This window comes from Acanthochromis polyacanthus, chromosome 3 (assembly GCF_021347895.1).
Source record: "Acanthochromis polyacanthus isolate Apoly-LR-REF ecotype Palm Island chromosome 3, KAUST_Apoly_ChrSc, whole genome shotgun sequence".
Taxonomy (NCBI): Eukaryota; Metazoa; Chordata; class Actinopteri; family Pomacentridae; genus Acanthochromis; species Acanthochromis polyacanthus.
Window position 1 is genome coordinate 30,306,060 of NC_067115.1, and position 23,485 is coordinate 30,329,544.

Below are 23,485 nucleotides of genomic sequence, written 5' to 3' on the forward strand. Positions count from 1 at the left end.
CTCTGCGAGTCAGTCAAATACTTAACTATGTCCCTCTGCGAGTCAGTCAAATACTTAACTATGTCCCTCTGCGAGTCAGTCAAATACTTAACTATGTCCCTCTGTGAGTCAGTCAAATACTTAACTATGTCCCTCTGTGAGTCAGTCAAATACTTAACTATGTCCCTCTGTGAGTCAGTCAAATGCTTCACTATGTCCCTCTGTGAGTCAGTCAAATGCTTAACTATGTCCCTCTGCGAGTCAGTCAAATACTTAACTATGTCCCTCTGCGAGTCAGTCAAATACTTAACTATGTCCCTCTGTGAGTCAGTCAAATACTTAACTATGTCCCTCTGTGAGTCAGTCAAATACTTAACTATGTCCCTCTGTGAGTCAGTCAAATACTTAACTATGTCCCTCTGTGAGTCAGTCAAATGCTTAACTATGTCCCTCTGTGAGTCAGTCAAATGCTTAACTATGTCCCTCTGGGATAATTAAAGTCCACAGAAAGTTATTTTGCAATGTAGAACATTTGCTTGATTTCAGAGCTGATGCAGGAAGTATTTACTCTCTCTTCATGCTCCGCAGTGCCAATGTTTAAGGCGTTTTACAATTCACTATTTGCCTCACGTGACGAAGCCGTAATGCTGCGTGACTACACCTGCTAAGATAGAAAACCACTCTGGGATTAAGAAGCACTGATCTATATCTCTATGTTTCCCCACAAAACCAAAGAAAGTAATAAAAAAGAAAAAATGAAGCATGGATAAGGCCGACGTGCTCTGGGCTCATAATTTTTGTACATATGTGACTGTGGGCAAATCACAAATTTTGTTGATTTTTGAAGGAGGGGGGGGTATAATCTCTGCACCAAGCACTGAAAACATGCACATTTAGGCATCATTCTCCTTGTAAAGGCTCAGAACTTAATTTCCTTCAATTGACTTGACTTTAGGAACTCACTGCCTATGAAAATTGTCTGACTCTTCAAACACAGTGGTCCCCATCCACAACCACGGGTTTTTCTAAGCAGCTGACTAAAGATCTGAAAATGAAGCTAATTGATGCCTACAGAAAGGGGGAAGGTTGTATCAAAGTGCTTCCAGCGTGTAATTTCCACTGTCTGAAATGGCATTAAGAAATGGCAGCTTTGGGAAATTGAGGAATTCAAGATGTGAAAGACAGAAACTTCTCAGATAAAACTGCATATCTACTGGGGGAAAAGGCAAATGAAGAGCACTGTTCAACAGCAGGAAGGTTTCAGTGACACAGGACTGATGGTTATCGATCTATTGGGCATGATGTGACTGCTCATACCAAAGTGAATACAGAGCTCACAACTGATTTTAACCACAACTACAATGAAAAATAACAGCCAACCTGGGAGATATTCAACCCATCTTTAAAATAACAGGGTTTTTAAATATTAGGCTTACTCCGTACAGTCTGCCAAGCCTGACTGACTGAAGTAAAAAGAACATAGCAAATATGTTTCCTTTAGCTAATAGCATGAGAGACAGTAACATTCAGAGCCCCTGTTCTCTGTGCAGTTGTTAAGCAACAAGAAAGGACTGTAGAATATCTTGTAGCACAGCAGAGCTCATGCATGTATTATCTCTTAGGGGCTATTCTAATTCCACATTCCCCTTCCCTCTTCAAGATTTCGATGCCAGGTCTTTTGGACTCACATTAAAGGAGGTCTCACATTTGCTCATGTGGGAGAAAAGCCAAAGGAGAGGAGTTTGTGTGGAGGACAAAAAAAAAAAACATTTGTTTATTTAGTCAGGCAAAGAATGTGTTCATGTGGACAAATATTCATGCAAACGGCATCTGTGTTCTTTGACACAACAGAGAGTGATTCACTCTCTGTTGTGTCAATGCAGTCGGTGCAAAATGTTGAGCTGTTTACGGATCCACGCACACACACAATATAGCTAGAGGACACTTCAGCCTCATCTTTTTCTTTCCATCCATTTCATCACATCATCAACTCTTATTTGGCGGTTCTTTCTTTTTCTAAATGACACTGGCTCAATTTTATTAATATGACTTTAAAATCAATCTCTTCTCTTTTTTTCTTTTTTTTAACCTCAGTAGCACTACAAACACTCAGAACACTTCACATTTTGCCAACTAAATGGTGTTTTAAAGTGAATTTTAAAAGAACAAAATTTGCATTGCATTTGCAAAATTGAATTTTCCCATTATTGTTCGTTTAATAAATTATGACAAAGTGGAATTATGTTTTTATTTCTATTAAGAAAACTGAAACCTTTCATTTTCCGAAGTACTCAGACCCCTAATTCTGTGCTTTGGAGCAATTACAGCTTGGAGTCTTCTGGGGTAAGTCTCAACAGACTAGACAAACCTGGATTTGAGCAGTTTATCCCATTCTTCTTGGCAGATCCTCTCAAGCCCCATCAGATTGAGTGGGAAGCGTATGTGAACTGCCATCTTCATGTGTCTCCACACAGTTATATGGAGTTTAAATCTTGGCTTTGGCTGTGTCAGTCAACAACAGTCAGAGGCTTGTCCTGAAGCCACTTCAGTGTCCTCTTGGCTGTTCGCTTTGGCTCACAGTTGTGCTGAAAGCTGAATTGTCAGGTTGTGTGCACTCTGGAGTAGGTTATCTTCATGGAGCCCTCTGTGTGACGCGGCACTCATTCTCTCTTTGATTCTGGTCAGACCAAGCTTGTCCCTGCTGCTAAGAGATACCCTCACAGAATGACGCCGCCACCAACATATTTCACTGTACTAATGTACTTTTAGCCAGGTGATGAAAGTCCCCTTTTTGATTTATCATATCAGACAATGTTTTTCCTTGTGGATGATTCCAGAATGTTTGAAGATATTTTTTAAAATACGAAATAAGTCTGAAAATCTCTTTTTTTGGTTGTTTTTTTATTTGATGCCTCTTGTAATTGTGGGAACATTTTTTTAATCATCATAATATTTTAAATATGTTAATAGTAATTATTATGTGTGTGTCCCACAACAACCCTGTTAGCGGAACCTTTTCAGAAGGTAGAAGAAGAAGAAAACAGTGAATCACATGAAATGCTGGAATTAACTTCATCCAACAGTTTTCCAAAGAATGTGTAGAGCAAAGCTATGTCCTCTCTTCTATTTTTCATATTTTCATAAAATTGTCAGCCTTAATGTCTCGCTCTACCTCATGCAACTCTGTTATGCATATTAAGACTAATTCTTTTTACTTTTTTTCCCATCAGTAAGTTTGTTAAAAATGGTATCACTGTGATGTAAGCTGAGCTTATTATTGATGAATATGGAGTAAAAGAGAAGGTTTACTTTTCAACAATTTTGAAGCCCAAATGTCCTCCAATTTAAAAATGATCCTCATGCCCAGTCTTTTAAATGGAGCTTGACATATTCCAAGCAGTCATCTGGCTTTGACTCACAGTGGGCTCATCTAGCTGTTCCTCCTTCAAGGCCTGACCCAGGTTCTTCCATCTCTGCAGAGAACTTCTGAAGATCTGTCACTGTGATTATTGGGTCCCTCATCGCCTCCCTGACCAAGAACCTACATACTGAGTAACTCAGTTTGGCCAGAGAGCCAACTCTTGAAAGAGTCGTTGTGGTTTCAAACTTCTTCCATTTTACAAGGCCACATTGCTCCTGAGAATACTCAGAGCTTCAGAAATGTTTCTGAACCCTGCCCTGATCTGCTGTACACCCCACCACAGTTTTATCTCAGAGGTCTACAGAGAGTTTCGTGGACTTGGAGGATGGAGTGTAAAGTGTGGAATCTTCATAGTGAATGTTGTTTGGTGGAGAAAAATGCTGTGTTTTTCTATTCACAATGAAATTTAGAACACAGTAAAGTGTGAATAAAGTCAAGGGACCTGAATACGTTCTGACACACACAAGACTTGAGACGGGATACTGCAGATAAGTTGCTGACTGTCCCTCTCAGTCAGCTCTTGGGATGTACATTTGACTAGCCAGAGAGTTTCTCCGACCCTGCTGCACAGTTAACCACAGCCAGTTTGGTGATTGAAATGGGAATAGGTGCCCAACCATGCATCACCCGACTGGCTCTCTTACGAGGATATGACACTTCAGCTGACCCTCTTAGGTCAGCGCTATTATGATGCTGGGTGGGGGTGGCAGGAAAGGGAAATGGAGAGGGTGACAGAGGGAAAGGACAAGGGAGTCCCTTGGAGAGACATTTAAAGTTTGAGGAAGGAAGTCTGAGCGAGCAGGAGATAATGAGGGAATGACATGAACAGAGGAAAGAGGAGTACAGCCTATTAAAGTGATAGAGATTCAAATAATGGACTGAAAAAAAGAATGAACAAATTTAGAGTGCCTTCAAGAACACTGCATTTGTAGATTTTTTGTCATTTATGGACGTGACTTGCAATTTTAGCCGGGCGACCCAAGTACCATAGTATACTGGGACTGATTCCTAAATCACCATAACAATTGAGCAATTGCAGTAATAATGTTTGCCCATCCTTGGAGGCTTCAATTACTATGCTGTATTTATTTTGTGTGATTGGAATATGCTGAGCTCTTTCAAGACGAATTTGCTGAAAATGAGTTTTAATGCAGTAGGCCTCTGTGACCCAACGGTGAATCTAAATTCCATTTAATCGAGAGGGGAGCCCTGGGAGTTGCCACATGAGACAAATATATGCTCATCTCCAGAAGACGCTTATTCATCATGATAATTATTTCAACGCTTCAATTAATTTGACAACATTATTTGCATGTGCCACTGCTATGCACGCCCGTTTGCCAGTGGGTCTGGGGAAGACAAAGGGAAAGTGAGGGCTGTCGTGTTGAGATAATTATGTCCTCAACCTGCTGCAAAGAGCTGCTTATCACTCATGATGAGCAAATATATGAACAAATGTGTGTAAATATGTATTTCTTATGTGAACGGGACCCCAAGTTAGAATGAATCAATGTATGAATCAAAGCATATTTGTCAAGTTGCCATGAACGGAAAATGTGCGCCTGCAAAAATAAAAAAATTTACAGGAAAAAATAGAAATCCTTAATTGAATAATGATTTGAATGTTTTATAAATGTGTTGTATTTTAACACTTCAGTTCAAATACTGTTAAAGAGTGTGAGAAATTCACTATAAAAAAAGTCACTGTCGCTACAGAAGAAAATCGCAGGCACTGGCGGGAAGAGTACAAAAGAATTTATTGGAAAATTCGATTTTTCGCTTTTTACCGTGGATAATCCCTGTACTGAGTTGAACTGACTCTGCCAGAATTTACCCTCTCTGATAAAAGATGCATTAAAATTATTTGCCCATGTTTGCCATAAGGGTACTGGAACTGGATGTTGAATTGTTGTATGACTGTACATACTGCAAAAACGCTGCTGACATTTGTACTAGGTGCTATTTAGGTCAGTCCAGAACTGGAGGACATTTGGGCTTCAACGTTTTTGAAAAATAAACTTTTTCTTTTACAAATTTTCTGCTTCATATGAATCAGTAATAGTAATAAATTATCAAAGGCTTGATTGATTCAGCTTACACATCAATGGTACCATTTCTATTCCATGTTTTATTTGTTGTTTGCTAACCCTACTCTAATCACAGTAACAGGGTTGCTAATCCATGCTAATGTTAGCTTTTTCTCAGCAGTAGAAGCTAGATATTTAGCTAGCTGTTACTGCTGACCAAGAGGACAAACTTACTGATGGAAAAAAATCAAGAAAAACGTCAAAGAATTTGTCTTATCCTGATAATATGAGCAAGAGTGAGACATTCAGTTAAGGCTGATAATGTTTTGAAAATATGAAAAATAGAAGAGAAGACGTAGCTTTGCTCTACACATTCTTTTGCTACGTACTTGCTAAAAAGGTTATGCTAACAGGGCTGTCATGGGACACACTTTCCAAGCATAATAATTATTTCAAATATTATGTTGATTAAAAAAGTTCCTACAATTACAAGATACATCAAAGAAAACATAATACCAAAAAAAGGAGATCTAAATTTCATTTTAACTGTTTTATTTGAGATTTCATTTGGTCATCAGAAGTGTTGGACAAGAGAAAATGACATTTAAGGGGGAATTCCAGATTCATTTGGTATTTTAAAAAATATTTTCAAACATTCTTTTCTTTTAGGTTTTTTTTTTTTTTTTTTTTTTTTACTATTTTGTGCATGGATTATTTGAAATTTGGTGTGTGGGATGTAAAATGTTCCAATTCTGGAATGATCAATTTTCCCACTGACTTTAAATGGCAACAAAATGGTAACTTGCATATAAAATAAACAGCATGATTAAAGTCCTAATGCAGCTATGTCTCACTTTGTCATTATCAAAGAGCTACTGCATCTAATTCAGTATGTAAGCACAGTGTTCAAACGGATTAACTTGACTTCCAAAACACAGACCTCTGTTCCCGTGAAAGCAAACTAAGTTTTTGAGGTGGAACAATGAGATAAATAATTAACAATTCATAAAAGAGAAATAAACGGAACAATTCTCTAGCCAGCTCTCCTCACTACGGCACAGAAGTCACAGTTTTAAATTGGCAGGTATTTTTCAGAGACACAAACGTGCTGGCCATTTAAAGTTCTACAGTGGGCTTGTTTGTTTATTTCTTACACTTTGGAGAGAGTGAAGCTTCTTCTCATCATATTTTATGGCGCAGTGTCAAAACAAAGGCAACCACCAAATGATATCCTCATTACATTTGGTTTGACATGAGCCTAAAGCTGCAGTTTTAAAATTCAGACAATGAGCCGTTTATTTCCCCGAATCAGTGCAGATGCAAATACATTTTTTCCCTTGGTTTGTCCATATAAGTTGAGGAGCTTCATGTAGTTGTAATCAGTCACTGGTTATATTGATAATTGTTGATTTTGAATTTCAGTGGGCTGATTTATGGTAGTGAGCTACCTGGTGCAAAGAACTCAGCAAATTCCAATAACAGTCGGAAAAAGTGCACTCGTTTGTTGATGCAATAATACTGGAGTGTTTTAGGATTTCAATTCCAACAGCTTTGGGATGAACAAAATAGACAGATTGGAATAGCGTTTAGCCCTTTCATCTTGCAGCTAGAAGATTCCCCCGCTCGCGTCTCCACCTTCTCAGGGTCTTTCTGCGTGGACTTTACATGTTCTCCCTGTGCATGCATGGGCTTTCTCCAGGTTTCGGCTTCCTCCCACAGTCCAAAAACTTGCTGTGGTTAACTGGTTATTCTAAATTGTCTGTAGGTTTGAATGCAAGTGTCATTGTTTGTCTGTATATGTAGCTCTGTCCAGGTGTCCTCTACCTTCACCTTAAGTCATCTGGGATAGACTCCAGCCCCACACGACCCTGGTGAGGAGTAAGCAGTGTACAGATAATGGATGGATGGAACAGCAGAGAATGAAAATGTCACATCCTCTACCTCTGGCTCCAGGTAGTGGCAGGTTTTTCCTTCTCCTCTCTCCTCAGGTGGGCGTGTGTGTGACGTAGCTTGCCGGGCAGGTATCTCCAATTTAATCAGTTTGGATTGGTGCATGAGCAGGTGGGAGTAACATCAATTGCCTCCTTCTCCATAAGTCGGCCCATCGAACAGCTTCAGCCAGTTCTGTTACCTGTTCAATCTAGCTCCCTTTCTTGACAACGTCATTCTAACCTCTTGCTCTTTGCCTTCCAGTCTGGACTCCCTGCCTGCTCGTGCTGCTTGCCTGGATCATCTCCATTTCCCTCCTCATCTGTTGGAATCAGTGTTCCACACTGGTTAAGCTCCCCACCACCTACATCTGCCACTTCCTCCTTATATTCTTATCTCTGTTGTCTGCTACATTCCCTGCTCGATCTCCAAACCCAGTCCTTGTATTTGTTCGATCACTAGTGTTTGGTAGATCCAGCTCAGCTGAACTTCTAGTCACCACTTATTCTTGGCTCTTGTATACCTCGTTTCGCTTTCCTGCCTAGTACTTAGAGTGGGTAAGTTCAGCATTAATTCCTGTTTTCTGATTTGACTCTGGTGTTAGCTATTCCACCATTCCTTAGTAAGCTCTGGTTCAGTTCCTTGTCTCTGAGTTAACTTCCTGTTGGAGTCCAACTACATCTAGTTGTAGTCTTTTGAGTTTTGTACCTTGTCTTTATTGTAAATAGATTGTTTATCTTGACTATAATCTGCTGACGTGTCTCGTTGCTCTGCACATGAGTCTCCGTCGGTGGCCAGTGTGACAGGAACAGTCTGAATTTCAGTTTCTAGATTGGACTAAGCCCCAAAAATGCTGGATCTTACAATTTTCATAACCACTGAATACCATTTTAATTAGACTGTCCTGGCCCCCTAAATGTTCACCTTTCTTAAGATAGACAGAGAATCTTAGCCTGAAAGGTGAAGCCAGTACAGAAGTAGCATTTGAATTAATGGTCAGCAGGAGGCGACTGTTCTGGTTGTCAAAAGAGGAAAACTGGATGGAAGATCATTAAAAATTACCCAACTTCATACTTGATATGTCCATTCAGTAAAACTCAATCACTAGTTTACAGTCATCTTGGGGCGGCATGGCTCAGTGGGTAGAGTGGCCGTCTTGCAACCGAAGGGTTGCCGGTTCGATCCTCGCCCCGTCGTGTTCGAGACACCTAACCCCGAACTGCTCCTGATGGGGTCTTGGTTAGCGCCTTGCATGGCAGCTTCCGCCATCAGTGTGTGAATGGGTGAATGTGATGTATCAACACGGTCTCACGGGGATTCGTGAAACTGTCACGTCAGTTTTTGTTTCGTGCGCACCAACACGATGTCGTCATGTTTTTCGTGCCGCTCACCACGAGCGAAACCCGCTGTGGTAATCACATCTGAAAGTGGTTTATACCGGCGGATTCATGACGATCTAAGCTGTCCATCGGCGTTTGTGGCCGCCGCTGCGGCGCCGCCGCTGCGGCGCCGCCGCTGCGGCCGCCGGACATTCTTTAAATTCCTATGCAAATTCGGCGGATTCATGACGATCTAAGCTGTCCATTGGCGTTTGCGGCCACCGCCATTGCGGCCGCCATTGCGGCCGGATCACATCTGAAAGTGGTTTATACCGGCGGATTCATGACGATTTAAGCTGTCCATCGGCGTTTGCGACTGCCGCCGCCACAGCCGCCGCTGCAGCCGGATGTCTGGTGGCCGCAATGGCGGCCGCGACGGCGGCCGCAAACGCCGATGGACAGCTTAAATCGTCATGAATCCGCCGAATTTGCATAGGAATTTAAAGAATGTCCGGTGGCCGCAGCGGCGGCCGCAAACGCCGATGGACAGCTTAGATCGTCATGAATCCGCCGGTATAAACCACTTTCAGATGTGATTACCACAGCGGGTTTCGCTCGTGGTGAGCGGCACGAAAAACATGACGACATCGTGTTGGTGCGCACGAAACCGAAACAAAAACTGACGTGACAGTTTCACGAATCCCCGTGAGACCGGGCTGGATGTATCATGTAAAGCGCTTTGGGTACCTTGCAGGTATAGTAAAGCGCTATATAAATACAGACCATTTACCATCTTCAATTCAGCATGATGTTGATTCTGTAAATTGTGATTTCATATGGAGTAAGATAGAAAATAGAGTAGGATATGGTTTAGGGTGTAATTACCTTGTGATTGGTAAGTTGCTGCTGTATTTGTATGCATATTGTCCTCAAAGTTCTCAGTCCAGAACCACTGAGGAGAATCTGTTTTCACAGGCTGGCAGATTTAAATGAACAAACTGAAATTCATGTGTAAATCCGAGTGGAGTGCCCCATTAAAAACCATGTTTATCTGCAGTTACGTCGTTAAATGTTAATTGGCAACAAAGTTACTGAGGAGACACCACTCCTACACACACAGTCATATTACAACTAATTATACTAAATATACATTTTTCATCTCTGTGGAGTATGGAACAGCTGCAGCTCATTCACAAAACCTGCAGCCAGAGTTTTAAAACAGGAATTGCATTACGCCCCCTTTCTCAAATCACTGCATAGGCTTCCAGCACAGGAGAATTTATTGAAGTTCTGTGAAGCACCACAATATGTGTTCAGCACTGGTAAAAACTATAAGTCATCCGGCACACTCCAATCATACCGCTGGTCTTTATTTACGCTCAGTTGAAAGCCTGGTTAAGCTACCTTGATTTTTTTTTTCTGCTCTTTGTTGCCAAAACAGCTTTCCTTGGAGTTTGAGAAGTGTTCCCTTTTTTGAAAAGCCGCCTCAAGACATGTCTTTCTCTGCTGTCTTTCAATAATTAGCATCATATCTCACCACTGAACAATTTGCTGTCAGATTCAGATCCTTTCTTGTTCACTTGTATGGTGATGGAGCAGTTTTTGAATGTTTCTTTTCTTTCTGTGCCATTTGTCATTTTCTTTCAAACCACACAGCTTCCCCCTTGAGTAACAGCTCTGCTACAAGGTTACTCTTGGCTTGCGTTGCCTTGCTGGCTGGGTAGATATACTGTTGCCACTGGGTGGTAAACTAGCTAACTAGCAGCCGATACATTCTGGAAGACTGGAGGCTTGTGTACTATTCTTACTTTTATTAGTGGTTGTAATGCTTTTCATTTTCTCTCTAAATCCAATAACAGTTTTAAACATATAAACCATTTAAACATTCAACTTTGTTCCAGAGCTTAAAAGTAATTTGGGGATAATATCAATATTATAATCAATAATGTTTAGAAATAAATAACACTAGCAATCAAAAGTTTGGGGTCACTTAGAAATGTTCTTATTTTTGAAAGAAAACTCTTTTTTTTTAATGAAGACAACATTAAATGAATCAGAAATTCAGTCTAGACATTGGTAATGTGGTAATAATTCTAGCTGGAAATGGCTGGTTTTTAATGGAATATCTCCATAGAGGTACAGAGGAACATTTCCAGCAACCATCACTCCTGTGTTCTAATGCTACATTATGTTAGCTAATGGTGTCGAAAGGTTAACTGATGATTAGAAAACCCTTGTGCAATTATGTTAACACATGAATGAAATTGTAAGCTTTTATGGAAAACATGAAAATGCCAGAGTGACCCTAAACTTTTGAACGGTAGTGAATGTCTAAAATATGAATGAATTACTCTCATTATGGGTTTGACAGAAATAGGTCAGATAGATGTACTATACATAGGGCACACAATTAGACAAGGCATTTCAAGTTAAATGGTACTTCTGTATGTCAGCTGTCTGCTGTAATTTCCGCAATGGCAGAGAATTTGCATTCAAATAGACTCCTACACAAGTGCTAACTCATAGCCTGCAATGACATCTGTGTATCAAATCAGCATTTATATACAAAATACAATATAATGGCATGATTGCATGTTCTGTATGTGCACATACATGTGTGTGTACATATATATATATATATATATATATATATATATATATATATTCTAACAGTCAAAAGTTGGGACACACCTTCTCATTCAATGTTTTTTTTAAAAATTTGTACTAATTTCTAGATTGTAGATACATAATGAAGACATCAAAACGATTGAGCAAGAAATATGGAATTTCATAGCAAACAAACAATTGTGAAACAATTCTAAATAGTTTTTATATTTTATTTCAATCAAAATAGCTATCCATTGCTTTGATTACTGCTTTACACACTCTTTTCATTCTCTCCATGAGCTTCATGAGGTAGAACCTGAAATGGTTTTCACTTCACAGGTGTGCCTTGTCAAGGTTCATTCGTGGAATTTCTTGCCTTCTTAACGGGGTTGGGACCATCAGTTGTGTTGTGCAGAAGTCAGGTTGGTACACAGCTGACAGCCCTATTTGACAACTGTTAGAATCCTTATTATGGCAAGAACCAATCAGATAAGTAAAGAGAAACCACAGTCCATCATTACTTTATGAACTGAAGGTCAGTCAGTCTGGAAAATTGCAAAAACTGTGAATGTATCCTCAAGCGTAGCCACAAAAACCATCAAGTGCTACGACCAAACTGGCTCACATGAGATGGTTTAGGATAAGAGTGAAGGCAAAAGGACCAACAAGTGCTCAGCATCTCTGGGAACTCCTTCAAGACTGTTGGAAAACCATTTCAGGTTCTACCTCATGAAGCTCATGGAGAGAATGCCAAGAGTGTGCAAATCAGTAATCAAAGCAAAGGGTGGCTGTTTTGAAGAACCTAAAATATAAAACATGTTGTGCCTTATTTCACACTTTTTTTGTTTACTACATAATTCCATATGTGTTCCTTCATAGTCTTGATGCTTTCAGTGAGAATCTACAATGTAAATCGTCATGTAAATAAAGAAAACCCATTAAATGAGTAAATGTGTCCAAACTTTTGACTGGTAGTGTATATTTCTGTCAAATGTGACATATTTTAACAATACTGACTCCCTTACTGAGCCCCATACAACCTCTCTTTACATATAACTTTAATGACAGTAGGTCTGTGAATGTTGTGAATGTAGTTACATTCCAAACGAAGCTAAATTCATCAAGTGACAGTTGAGAATGCATATTTCTGAATTGATGATCTTCCCTCATAGCACTGAGCTTTCTGCAACACAAACTTTGTTCATATCCCTCGAATATCTGTATTCATTCATCCTCTCATCTATTGAGGGCAGAACAGTGGGAAGTCTTTGTTGCAGTTGCGACAAAATATAGAAACAAGGGAAGCAAGATGCCCGTCTTTGATGCCATCAGTCCTGAACGTCAAAGACCACTAGAATAATATTTCTGTTTGGACTACCGCTTTAGGAAACATGACCTGAGCCACAATGAATTGTCTAGAAATAGAAGTCCAACATCACAGTTCCATAAAAAATGAATGAGGCCATTTCGATGAAAAGTTCAAAAGAACCTCCTCACCATTCTGTCTAATGTTTTCTCTGTGCTGGGCTTACTTGGGGTGCAGGTGTGTCAGAATTGAGATAAAATGAAGCTAATTCTGATTGACTCCTGCATCAGTGGAACTGTCAGCATATGAGTGTTTTATGTAAGACTTTAATTGATGTATTTTAGCTAAATGCCTGATAGCCCATTGACTTTTGTTGTGCTTCTGGGCAAAGCCAGAGGGACCTGACATTATTAAAAGTGTGCAACCCTGCAAGCAAGCCCATATGTCTTTTGTCTAATGCATATGCAAAGATGACAAGAAACGTAGGATATCGTCATTGTCGGCGCTTAGCTCCTAAAGTAAAATGAACCTTGAATGACTGAGTTAACAGGACTTACCGAGGCTGAACTCCACCTGAGGCAGCTTTGGTGTTAGAATAACACCTGCAAGACAGAGAAAGCCAGAAAGATAGAGTGGAGTTGAGATAAAAACAGAGGGAGTGGGAGATAAAGGTAAGGAAGAAAAAACATTAGAACAATGAAAGAGACAGGAGGAAACGGATATAGAATGTGAAGCGTTGTAGTTTCACTTCGTTCAAGTTTTAGAGGTGTAGAACTGCAACTAACTGTTGTTCATTAATTATTAATCTGTCAATTACTTTTGTAAATGAATCAGTTATCTTTAAAATGTTAGACAGTTGTGAAAAATACCCATCACAATTTCCTAAAGCCCAGGTTGGCATGGAATCCTAATCGAAAATAAGAAAACAGCAAATCATTGCAGTTTCCCACAGGGAATCTGTAATGAAAAATATGCAGAACCATTACAATTTCCCACAGGGAAACTATAATGAGTCCACATGTTTTGTTTCCTTAAATCAATATTTATCAAAAAATTCTAATGAGTTTTCACAATTGAAATTTGATTGATTACTTGAAGTGTTTCTTCACTGTAAATTAATAGGGAAAGACACAGATAAAGTAGCTGAAATCGAAGGAACACAGAAGACCATTACTACTACTTTATAGGTATTTTAAACAGCAAAAACAGCAATAACAACAAGATCGCATTTCAATTCAATTCAATTCAATTCAAAAAACTTTATTTGTCCCCAAGGGGCAATTCAAAGGCACGTAGAGCAGTCAGTGCAATGGAATAATAATAAAGGCAAAATACTATGTACAGAAATAAAAACTAAAAAATTAAAATGACAGTACGGTAAACAATTTACTAGTGCAAATATACAAGTGTATGTCAGTAGTACAAGTAGAATAGTTGCAATGGCAATGAGGTAGGTACAGTAATAAGTCAGTACAGATGTAAAATGCAGAGTGCAAAATGCAAATGGAAAAGTTCACGAGGTCCGTGTTAAAGTCCGTGGGAGGTGGTGGCAGTGGGTGGGGGGTGTTGTGGTTATGAGTTGAGTAGTTGGACCGCCCTGGGTACAAAGGTGGCCCTTCTCCTCTGTGTCCTACATGCGGGGCAGCGAAGCCGTCGACCAGAAGGAAGCCACTCAAATGCAGAGAAGAGAGCATGTGAGGGGTCACTGATGATCCGGTTCGCCAGTCTGCATGTTAAGTGCTCATACACTGCAGATAGAGTTCTCAGAGGAAGTCCTATGATCTTGGAACAGACAGTGACAGTCCTCTGCAGGCGGTTTCTGTTCTGGAGGCTGATAGAATAGAACCAGCAGATGATGGAGAATGTAATGGTGCTCTCTATGAAGGAGTAGTAGAATGTCTGGAGAATGTTCTTATTTACTCCAAATGAGTTGAGTTTCCTTAGGAGATACTGCCTCTGGTGACATTTCCTGATTATCTCCTCTGTGTTAGAGGAGAATTTCAGCTGGCTGTCAAAGATGGTGCCCAGATATTTGTACTCCTCCACAAGCTCAACAGGCAGTCCATGGATGGTGGTGGTGACGGCTGTAGCCAGCGCCATTCGCTTGTTGGAGAAGGTCACCACCATCTCCTTGGTTTTTTTTAACATTCAGCTCCAAACAAGAGTCATCACACCAGTCCACAAACTCCTGGAGGACTGAGCTGTGAGACCAAGAAGGTCCTGACAGCAGAGACAGGAGGACTGTGTCGTCTGCATACTTGACCAGGTGGGAGTTGGGCTGTGTGGATCTGCAGTCATCAGTGTAGAGGATGAAGAGAAGCGGAGAGAGGACACAGCCCTGAGGTGAACCAGTGGAGGTGTGAAGTACATCAGAGAAGGTGTTGTTGACCCGCACCCTCTGTGATCTGTGGGTTAAAAAGTCCAGAATCCACAGGATGAGCTGATTATCCAGGTGGAAGCGGGAGGAGAGTTTATGAGCCAGGATGTGAGGCTGGAGGGTGTTAAATGCAGAGGAGAAGTCAGCAAACAGAAGTCTTGCTGAAGTGTTTGGGTGTTCCAGGTGACGGTGTACAGTGTCCAGAATGAATGTTTTGGCATCATCAACACCTCTGCTCGTACGATAAGCGAATTGGAGAGGGTCAATCTGTGAGTTAGTTACTCTGATGACATGTTGTTTCACGATTCTCTCCATTGCCTTCATCACGAGAGAGGTGAGGGCCACAGGTCTTAAGTCATTGAGTACTTTGGTTGTACTCTTCTTGGGGATGGGGATGACTGTGGAATGTTTCCACAACTGAGGAACTCTATTACTGTCCAGGGAGTTTTGGAAGACGGTTTGAAACACACCTCCCAGCTGTTCTGCACAGTGTCTGAGCACACGACCGCAGATGTTGTCCGGGCCGGGGGAGCTGGTCTCTTTAGTCCTCCTCAGGGCTCTGGTCACCTCCTCTCTGTTGAAGGTCAGTGTGCAGTCAGTGGGTTGGAGTGTGGTCCTGATCTCCTCCAGCTGTGCGGTGTTGTCTCTTTCAAACCTGGTGTAAAAAGAGTTGAGGTCGTTGGGAAGAGATGTAGGGCTGCTACCGTCCACATGGATGGTGTTTCTGCAGTTGGTGGTGGTGTTCACAGCAGCCATGTTCTTCAAGCCCTGCCAAGCTGAGCGGAGGTTCCCCTGTGTGAAGTTTTCCTCAACTTTGTTTTTATACTTCAGCTTGGCTGCTTTTATGGCACGCTTAACTTCCCTGTTGACCTCTTTTTTCTCTAGTTCAGAGCCAGTGAAAAAGACCCTTTTCTTCTTGTTGATGGTTTCTTTGAGCTCCTTGGTGATCCATGGTTTATTGTTGGGAAATATTGTGACAGTTTTGGAGGGGATAATGCTATCCACACAGAAAGAGATGTAGGAAGAGATGGTGTCGACCTGTTCGCTGATGTTATTGGAGGGGATTAAAAAGTTATCCCAGTCTGTGGACTCAAAGCATCCTTGTAGGGCAAGAATGCTGTCTTTGGTCCACTGCTTGATGTTGCAGATGATTTTATTGGCTTTCCGTATAATGGGGATGTATGCTGGAATGAGTAGAACAGTACTGTGGTCAGCAGAGCCTAGAGGGGGGAGAGCAACAGACCTGTATGCATCTGGAACTGACCCATAGCATTTGTCCAACGTCTTCCCCAGGCGTGTGGTGCATGTTATGTACTGCTGAAAACCTTTCAGGGCTTTCCCAGGGGAGCAGTGATTGAAATCACCGAGGATAAACTTAGGTGAGTCGGGGGAGATGCGTTCCAGGTTGTCCAGTGAGTTCATGATATGTTCTGTGGCAGTGGCGGCATTAGCTTTGGGATGGATGTAAACCAGAATAACAAAAAGCTGTGGAAACTCTCTAGGTAGGTAGTAAGGGCGCAGCGAAACAGCCAAGAGTTCAATGTCTGGAGAGCACAGTTTCTCCCTCACAACAACGGTGGAGCACCAACGTGTGTTAACGTACAGACAGACACCTCCGCCATGTTGTTTACCGGTGAGCTCTCTGTCCCTGTCCAGTCTCAGAATGGGGGCAAAGCCATCGATATGCAGCAGGCTGTTACAGTCGTTGTTGTTTAACCACGTCTCCGTGAAAGCTAGAATCGAAGCCGTCCTGTACTCGTGCAGGTAATTGATGTTGGCCTGTAGCTCGTCTAGCTTGTTACGGAGCGAGCGCACGTTGGCTAGGATAATGGAGGGGAGCGGCCGCTGTTTACATGTCTCCCGCTTTAATCTGGCTCTTACTCCACTTTTTTCTTGCCTCTTCGTGTTACCTTGTACTTGTGGTGTGAACGGTGGCGGAGTAATTCCTCTGGAACTGAGTCTGTGATGGTGGCGGGTTGAGGATTGGCTCCGAGCTGCAGCAGGAGATCTTTGGAGTAGACGATCCGCTGGCCGTCAGGGAAACTTAACCCGTTCGTGGGGACAGAGTCCCACAGGAGGAGGAAGAGCGGTAGAAGTAGTGCCCAGAGGAATGCGTCCATGGTGAGAAAGCGCCGGGAAGAAGTAGAAGAAGTAGAATCCGCGGTCGTACCGTTAGCGAAGGTGGCTACCGCTAGCGCTAGCGGGTCTACCGCGGCGGCGAGTGTGTCTACTTGCCGTGTTTACCAGAGTAAAAAAAAAAAAAAGAGAAAGTTTCCAAGTTATAGAACGTTGGGAACACATAGACACACATAGACAGGACACGAATAGCAGGACAACCCTATAAAAAACAAAAAAACACTGTAAACGCTATAAAAAACTGCTCTACGAGCCAGCCGGTCAACCACACGAGCAGCGACCCGGAACCGGATCATTTAACTGTGCTAGCGGCATGACAGGCTCCCCAAATGCCACAGTGATAAATGTACCTGTTCATTTAGATTATGCTACAATACTGCAATATTTGTGAGTGTCAGAAAAGGAGTTTCTTGGTATCCATTGTCCTTGAGGGCTTACGCCGTAATGATGAGCAGAGGACTGACTGCTTCCATCATCTGTCTCCAGAGCTGTCTCTCATTCATCACTTTCCCAGTCTGACAGAAACATTCAAACACCAAACAGATGAAACACCTGCAAAATGGTGCAACACGTAGAGGGGCCCTAAACCGCTAAATGATGTTATGCTCTTCCTGGGGTGCTTGGACACAATTGGCCTCTCTAAGCCTCATCAACTCCGCTAATGGCCCATGGATACTCGATGCTTACTGATGTATGGGAGCCACACGACTCTAGGTAATAGACGTTTTACATAATGAGGATCGTTCGCAAAGACTAAAAATGATTTACTTATGTTTCACTTCAGTCGCTATGTGTTAGTGGCAGCTTTACCTGTACACCAGGTCAGGTCAGTTTGCAAAGCCTTTTACCACAAAGCATGTGGTCTTGGTTTTGACCATAGACTGTGTATAAAAGATGGAAATAGTGACATGATATCATTTGTTGATTTGTGTTTTGTAACACCGAGTTTGACATTTGGATGTCACCATCTTGGTCTTCTGAAAGTGGACATAACAAGTGAAGGGTGAGACCTTAAAGGTGGTGATATTAGCAACTTGTCCTGCCCTACAACATCCTGCTTTATCATCTGTTTTACTCTAAATAAGATTATAATTTACAAAATGAACAACATGCTAGATTCAAAAGGCTTAAACTAGTAATTGAGGCCATAACCTCAGTAGAAGAGCATTCACTGAGGTAACATAACAAATAAAATAGGATCGTTTTCTCAGAAATCCATACTGTTTAACAAATAAAGGAGTTATACCCTGCTGGCAGTTAGAAATAATGCACGTTTAAGGCACTTCTGTGTTGGCTTTTCAGACCCGCCGGCTACACCCATCTTTTATTTACAGTCTATGGTTTATACATAGAATGAGTGCTCTTAGATCTGATGAATATTTTTGCACTCACAGAAAAGAAAAACATTTATCATTCATAGGAACTCTATAAGTCAAAAAAACTGTTAAATATAAAATAACATATATTCCCACTGGTCAAGTATCAAGACAGCTGGCAGTCAGTAACTATCAAGTGTTTTTTTAACACCATCCCTGGTTTAGTGTACGTCTTGGTGCTTTTGTTTCTAGAGATAAACTGACCAGTATTTTGTTTTTTTCACTCCGCCAAGGAGGTGGAGTTATGTGACGATCAGTGTACTTTGTCTGCCAAAAAACAGACGGATTTGGATGAAATTTTCAGGGAAGGTCAGAAATGACACAAGGACCAAGTGATCAGATTTTGACAGTGATGCAGCTTATAGTCTGGATCCATAGGTTTGTTAAAGACTTGTGTACTATTGCGGCATAGCGGCACAGCGTCACTGTAACTTTGACAAGCGAGCAGCCTGCTGACGATCACGATTGCGATCCCACAACAAATCGACCACTGCGGACTTATCAGGTCCCATGAATTCCCTGCACCCGCTACATATTTAGGTCACGCGATTCTCTATCCGTACATAACGTACACATGCATGACGTTATGCTCTTCCTGGGGTACACACACCTGTGCTCAGTGCAAGGTGATTTTGTTTGTGAGTACATCTGTATTAAATGACCACATTCTATGTTGCTGTGATTTCTGATCACCAATAACTAATAAACAAATACTGCATTTCTGACCATGCCATATGTAGGAATGAACAGCCTTGGTGGAGTTCTGTACTCTCTGAGTGCTTTCCTAGTTTTAGTCTTTTAAATGCATTTTTGAAATCCATCTATCCATTCTCTATACACCGCTTCATCCCATTTAGGGTCGCAGGGGGCTGGAGTCTATCCCAGTTGACTTAGGGTGAAGACAGGGGACACCTGGACAAGTCACTAGTCTATCACAGGGCTACATTTACAAACAGTCACACTCACGTTCACACCTACAGACAATTTAGAGTCACCAATTAACTTGAGCATGGTTTTGGACTGTGGGAGGAAGCTGGAGAACCCGGATAAAACCCACGCATGCACAGGGAGAACATGCAAACTCCATGCAGAAAGATCATGAACCGGGGATCTTCTAGCTGCAGGGGCAACAGTGCTAATCACAGAGCCACTGTGCAGCCCTTCATTCTTGAAATGTTTGTTTAAATCAATGCACCAATGGTACAGAGGCTGTTAATGAACAACAAAATGTACAAAATTATGGAAATCAGAGGCATTTTCTGGTGCCCTGCTGAGAGTCTCTTTGTCTTCTGAGGCCAAGCAAGCCCACAGCACAGCAACGTGTTAAATAAATAAAAAAAAACACAAGTAATTTGCAGTGCATTTCTAAATTCAACAAACATGTCGGCAAACTTTTGAATAAAACTTCAATCTGTGTGTGTTTTTTCTCATATTGCAATGACTCGGGTGCCGTCAGCTGCCATACTTGTCACAATGGGCTACATTAGAATAATCAGGCTTATGCAAACTCAGTGCAATATCTGTTACGCATACTTGTATAGTAAACATCTAATTAAACAAGGGCACAAATAACACAAGCACAGGAGGAAGTACACACACACGATACAGCAATTATGCATGTAAATAAACTGCATGTTGCTATCCGCGTCCTCATCATCCTCATCGTCTCATTCCTCAGGGGTCATGTCTCCTCATGTTGTCACCATTAAGGCTTCCTTGTGAGTGCAGATGAAACTTTAATAAGCCTGGATGACATGTTGTGGGGTGGCAACAGAGAGCCCTTCAGCTAGGTGGGCTGAGACTGTGCCAGCTGTTAGGTCCTGTCTCTGGTGCCACGATATCATAAGGAACTGTCACTTGGACGGCCCGCTTACTTTGGAGGACTCCATCTGTGCCGCACGCCAACTTATCTCGAGTGGTAGGAAGCAGTGGAAAATGCTTGTCATTGCAGAAATAATTAAAGATAAGGAGTAAAGCTAAGTCTGGGTCTCATATGAGTGCTGGATACTGATCATGAGAAACACGTGGCACAGCAAGTGGATATGTTTGATCGCGAGGCAGGAGGAGGATTGGAATCCAAAGCTGTCTGACTTTAAAAGCGCAGCTCGTAGGTAGAATGTCAAGTATTTATAGAAGGATCATGAGGATGCTTTGATTGTAAGACAGCCAACACAGGTTATGTTGCTGCTTTGAGAATGAAGACCGACTACATGATGTTTAACAGAGTTCCAGCAGAGCTCTGGAAACCGCCTCACGTCCGCAGTGCTTCGGTCCTCCCAGTTATTACAATCACGGACAAATTACGCAACCTGAGGACAGAACACCTGTTATGTATGCGCCGACCTCATTCTTGTCCTGGAGCACTGAACACCACATGCCATTAACCCCATGGTGCAAATCAGCCTGACCAAAAGAAAATACGCAGACTAATCACTGTAATTAGACATTACGTGGAGTGAGGTAAACCACCTGTATTGTCCGTCTCAGTCATTTCTCCTTTAGCGCATGAGGCTCACAGCTCCACTGCGTAGATAAGTGTGTGGAGAAAAGTGGCACAGGTGTGGTATTTATAATCGATATCCGCTGGCATTATGAATATGGTAATAAGCTCAGCAAGGCAGCAGGCAGGCAGGCAGCACATGCAGATGTAACTCCCAGAGGGGCCCAAAGCAAATGAGGTGTGCCCGCTCGCTATACTGCAGTTTCATCTGGCTCTAGAAATAACAGCACAGCCCCACTGTACCTCCAATCTATCAGCCCCCTGTCTGCGGGTGGTATCAGTGGGGAAAAAGGCACGCTGAAGGGAGAGGAGAGGGTAATTCACAAGGATGTGAGCAGACTCGGCGATTTCTCTAGAATGACAAAGTTAATTAATGTACAGGGACTTAAATTGTCCGTCTTGCAGATGATCATTTAACCCTCTTCACTTCTCATTGCCCTGCTTCGTCACCCAGCGTATGGCGTGATAACCACTCGCCGGCATGCAGCAGACACTAGGAGTGGGAGGCGGGGGTGGAAGCGGGAAATGTGGCGGTGTACATTTTGCACGGGATTGCTGCTTATTCCTGACTCCACAGAAAAATAATTGTGGAAAACTCCGAAACGCTGCCTGCCACGGCTCCCTATCATACGCTACCAGCTCGAGTAAGAAAATCAGGCAATTTCCAAATAGAGCTCGGCTAAACCACCGCGCAGTGGGTACAGTACACACTCCTAATCACTCCTGCTTATCCTCTTCATGAATAGAAATTACACATAAAAGCCCCCACCTAAAAACAAATCCTGTTCATATTTTGAATATTCTCTCCTTTTGGATTCTGAGGCGATACTAATAATTCACTTACGTGGCTGGCTCACGATGAGCTTTGATATTTCAGGGATATTACCATCCACCTCAGTCACCAACTGGATACACATACACACTAATTGCAAAGCTTCCTTCTCCTTTTTGTCCAACCTCACTCCACTTACTTCCTCTCTTTGCTGTTGTTTAAATTGCCTAAACAACACCTGCACATCCTTTCTGATGATTCAGTCATCAGCCAGGCTAACATACCTCTAACTCGATTGATGTTTGCACAGACAGGCATCCCATTAGGACAAGTGGTGCTGAATGGGAGAGTGAGTTATCGTCACATTACTGCTGCGGGAGATTGAGAGGGGACAGATGGTTTTGTTGCCAGCGTTTAATGAAGTGTTGTGAATCAGTTGGATGTGCTGAGGAGGTCTTGAGTGTCACGTCGGTGAGATATGTAGTGGGGAGGGTTAACAAGGGCACTGAGTGAGACTTTTCGCCTCACGATGGTTTTGTCGTATGGAGTACTGCGCAACAAGGCTTCCGTTAATTAAGTTGCGGCTTTTATTGAAAAACTCCCGCGTAAAAATGCTGGTACAAATAGTTAATAGCTAAAATAACATAATTTCACCCCTCGTGGCGGGGAGTTTGTAAAATGGCACCCTAATAAGCACTGAGCAGCACCCACTGTGGTCCCACTTTTGTTTCTGTCAAGAAACAGGAGATAAACTATTTCACCTTGCTACCGATAATGCAGGGTTGTCAACCTGTCTTTTGTGCCAAACATGGTAATTGCATGCTTTGCTCTTCCCTTTTGTCTTCCGGGATGCTCAAGGAAAACCAAAACACGGACATGGTGAGTTGGTTGTCATTAGTGTTAAACTCCCACACCTGTCAGATGTCATCTATACAATTGTGCATGTGATTTTATGCTGATGCATATCTAGGGTTTGCCATCAGGTCATAGCTGTTATAGCGTGGCAATGTGTGCGTCTCTGTGCTTATTCGTGTGTGTGAAAGCACCTGTGTGTACACATCTTTCTAAAGGTGTGTGCGTTTGCATGTGTGTAATTGCCCAAGTAAGCTGCTTCACCAATGCATCTGTGTGGTTTGAGGCAAAGGAGACAAGGCATCATGAATTGGGCTTTCATTCCTCTTTGTACGGCTCTATTTGCTTAGTCCCATGGGGAAGATGACGGTTTTGAGCTTGCATGCCAATGCAAATGCTTAGCAACGCTGCATGCTGTGTCTGTCCTTTTAGTAAGCAAAGGTATTAAACTTGGAGAGTAGGCTTTGTGGCTTTACTGATATGGATAATCTCCTCAGCATTCTCCTGTAGTGATGGGCACTAAGACATCTAGTTTGCCTCTGCCAGTGCTCATTAGTGACAACATTTTCTGTCTATATGGAATATAACTGCAGTAAAAATGCAAATGCACCTTCACACACTCACACACACACGATCCAACATTTGCGCATACTCCAGACGAGAATTTTTTGACTCAAGCATGTTAACATTGTTTTTCAAGCTTTTCTCTGCAGACCCACTGAATTAAATCCAGTTTTTCCAAAAAATAGTTCAGGTAGATTTTTGTGATGTCGTTAACTGCATGCATGCATCCCGAGACCCATCCTGAGAAAAACTGTGATTTCAAGTCACTTCAAGAACATCTACATGTAAACCTGCAATAATATAGGCAGTAAGTTTTAAAA

General features: G+C 42.0%; 1 protein-coding gene across 3 annotated transcripts in view; it reads right to left on the reverse strand.

Annotated features, from left to right (window-relative positions):
• Positions 1–23,485, reverse strand: part of inpp4b (inositol polyphosphate-4-phosphatase type II B) — a 221,976-nt gene that overhangs the window by 193,313 nt on the left and 5,178 nt on the right. For all 3 annotated transcript variants that reach the window (XM_051946193.1, XM_051946192.1, XM_051946194.1), the window contains exon 2: positions 13,146–13,190. In XM_051946193.1, the coding sequence (XP_051802153.1) occupies positions 13,146–13,190 (45 nt within the window). The remainder of the gene's footprint in view (positions 1–13,145; positions 13,191–23,485) is intronic.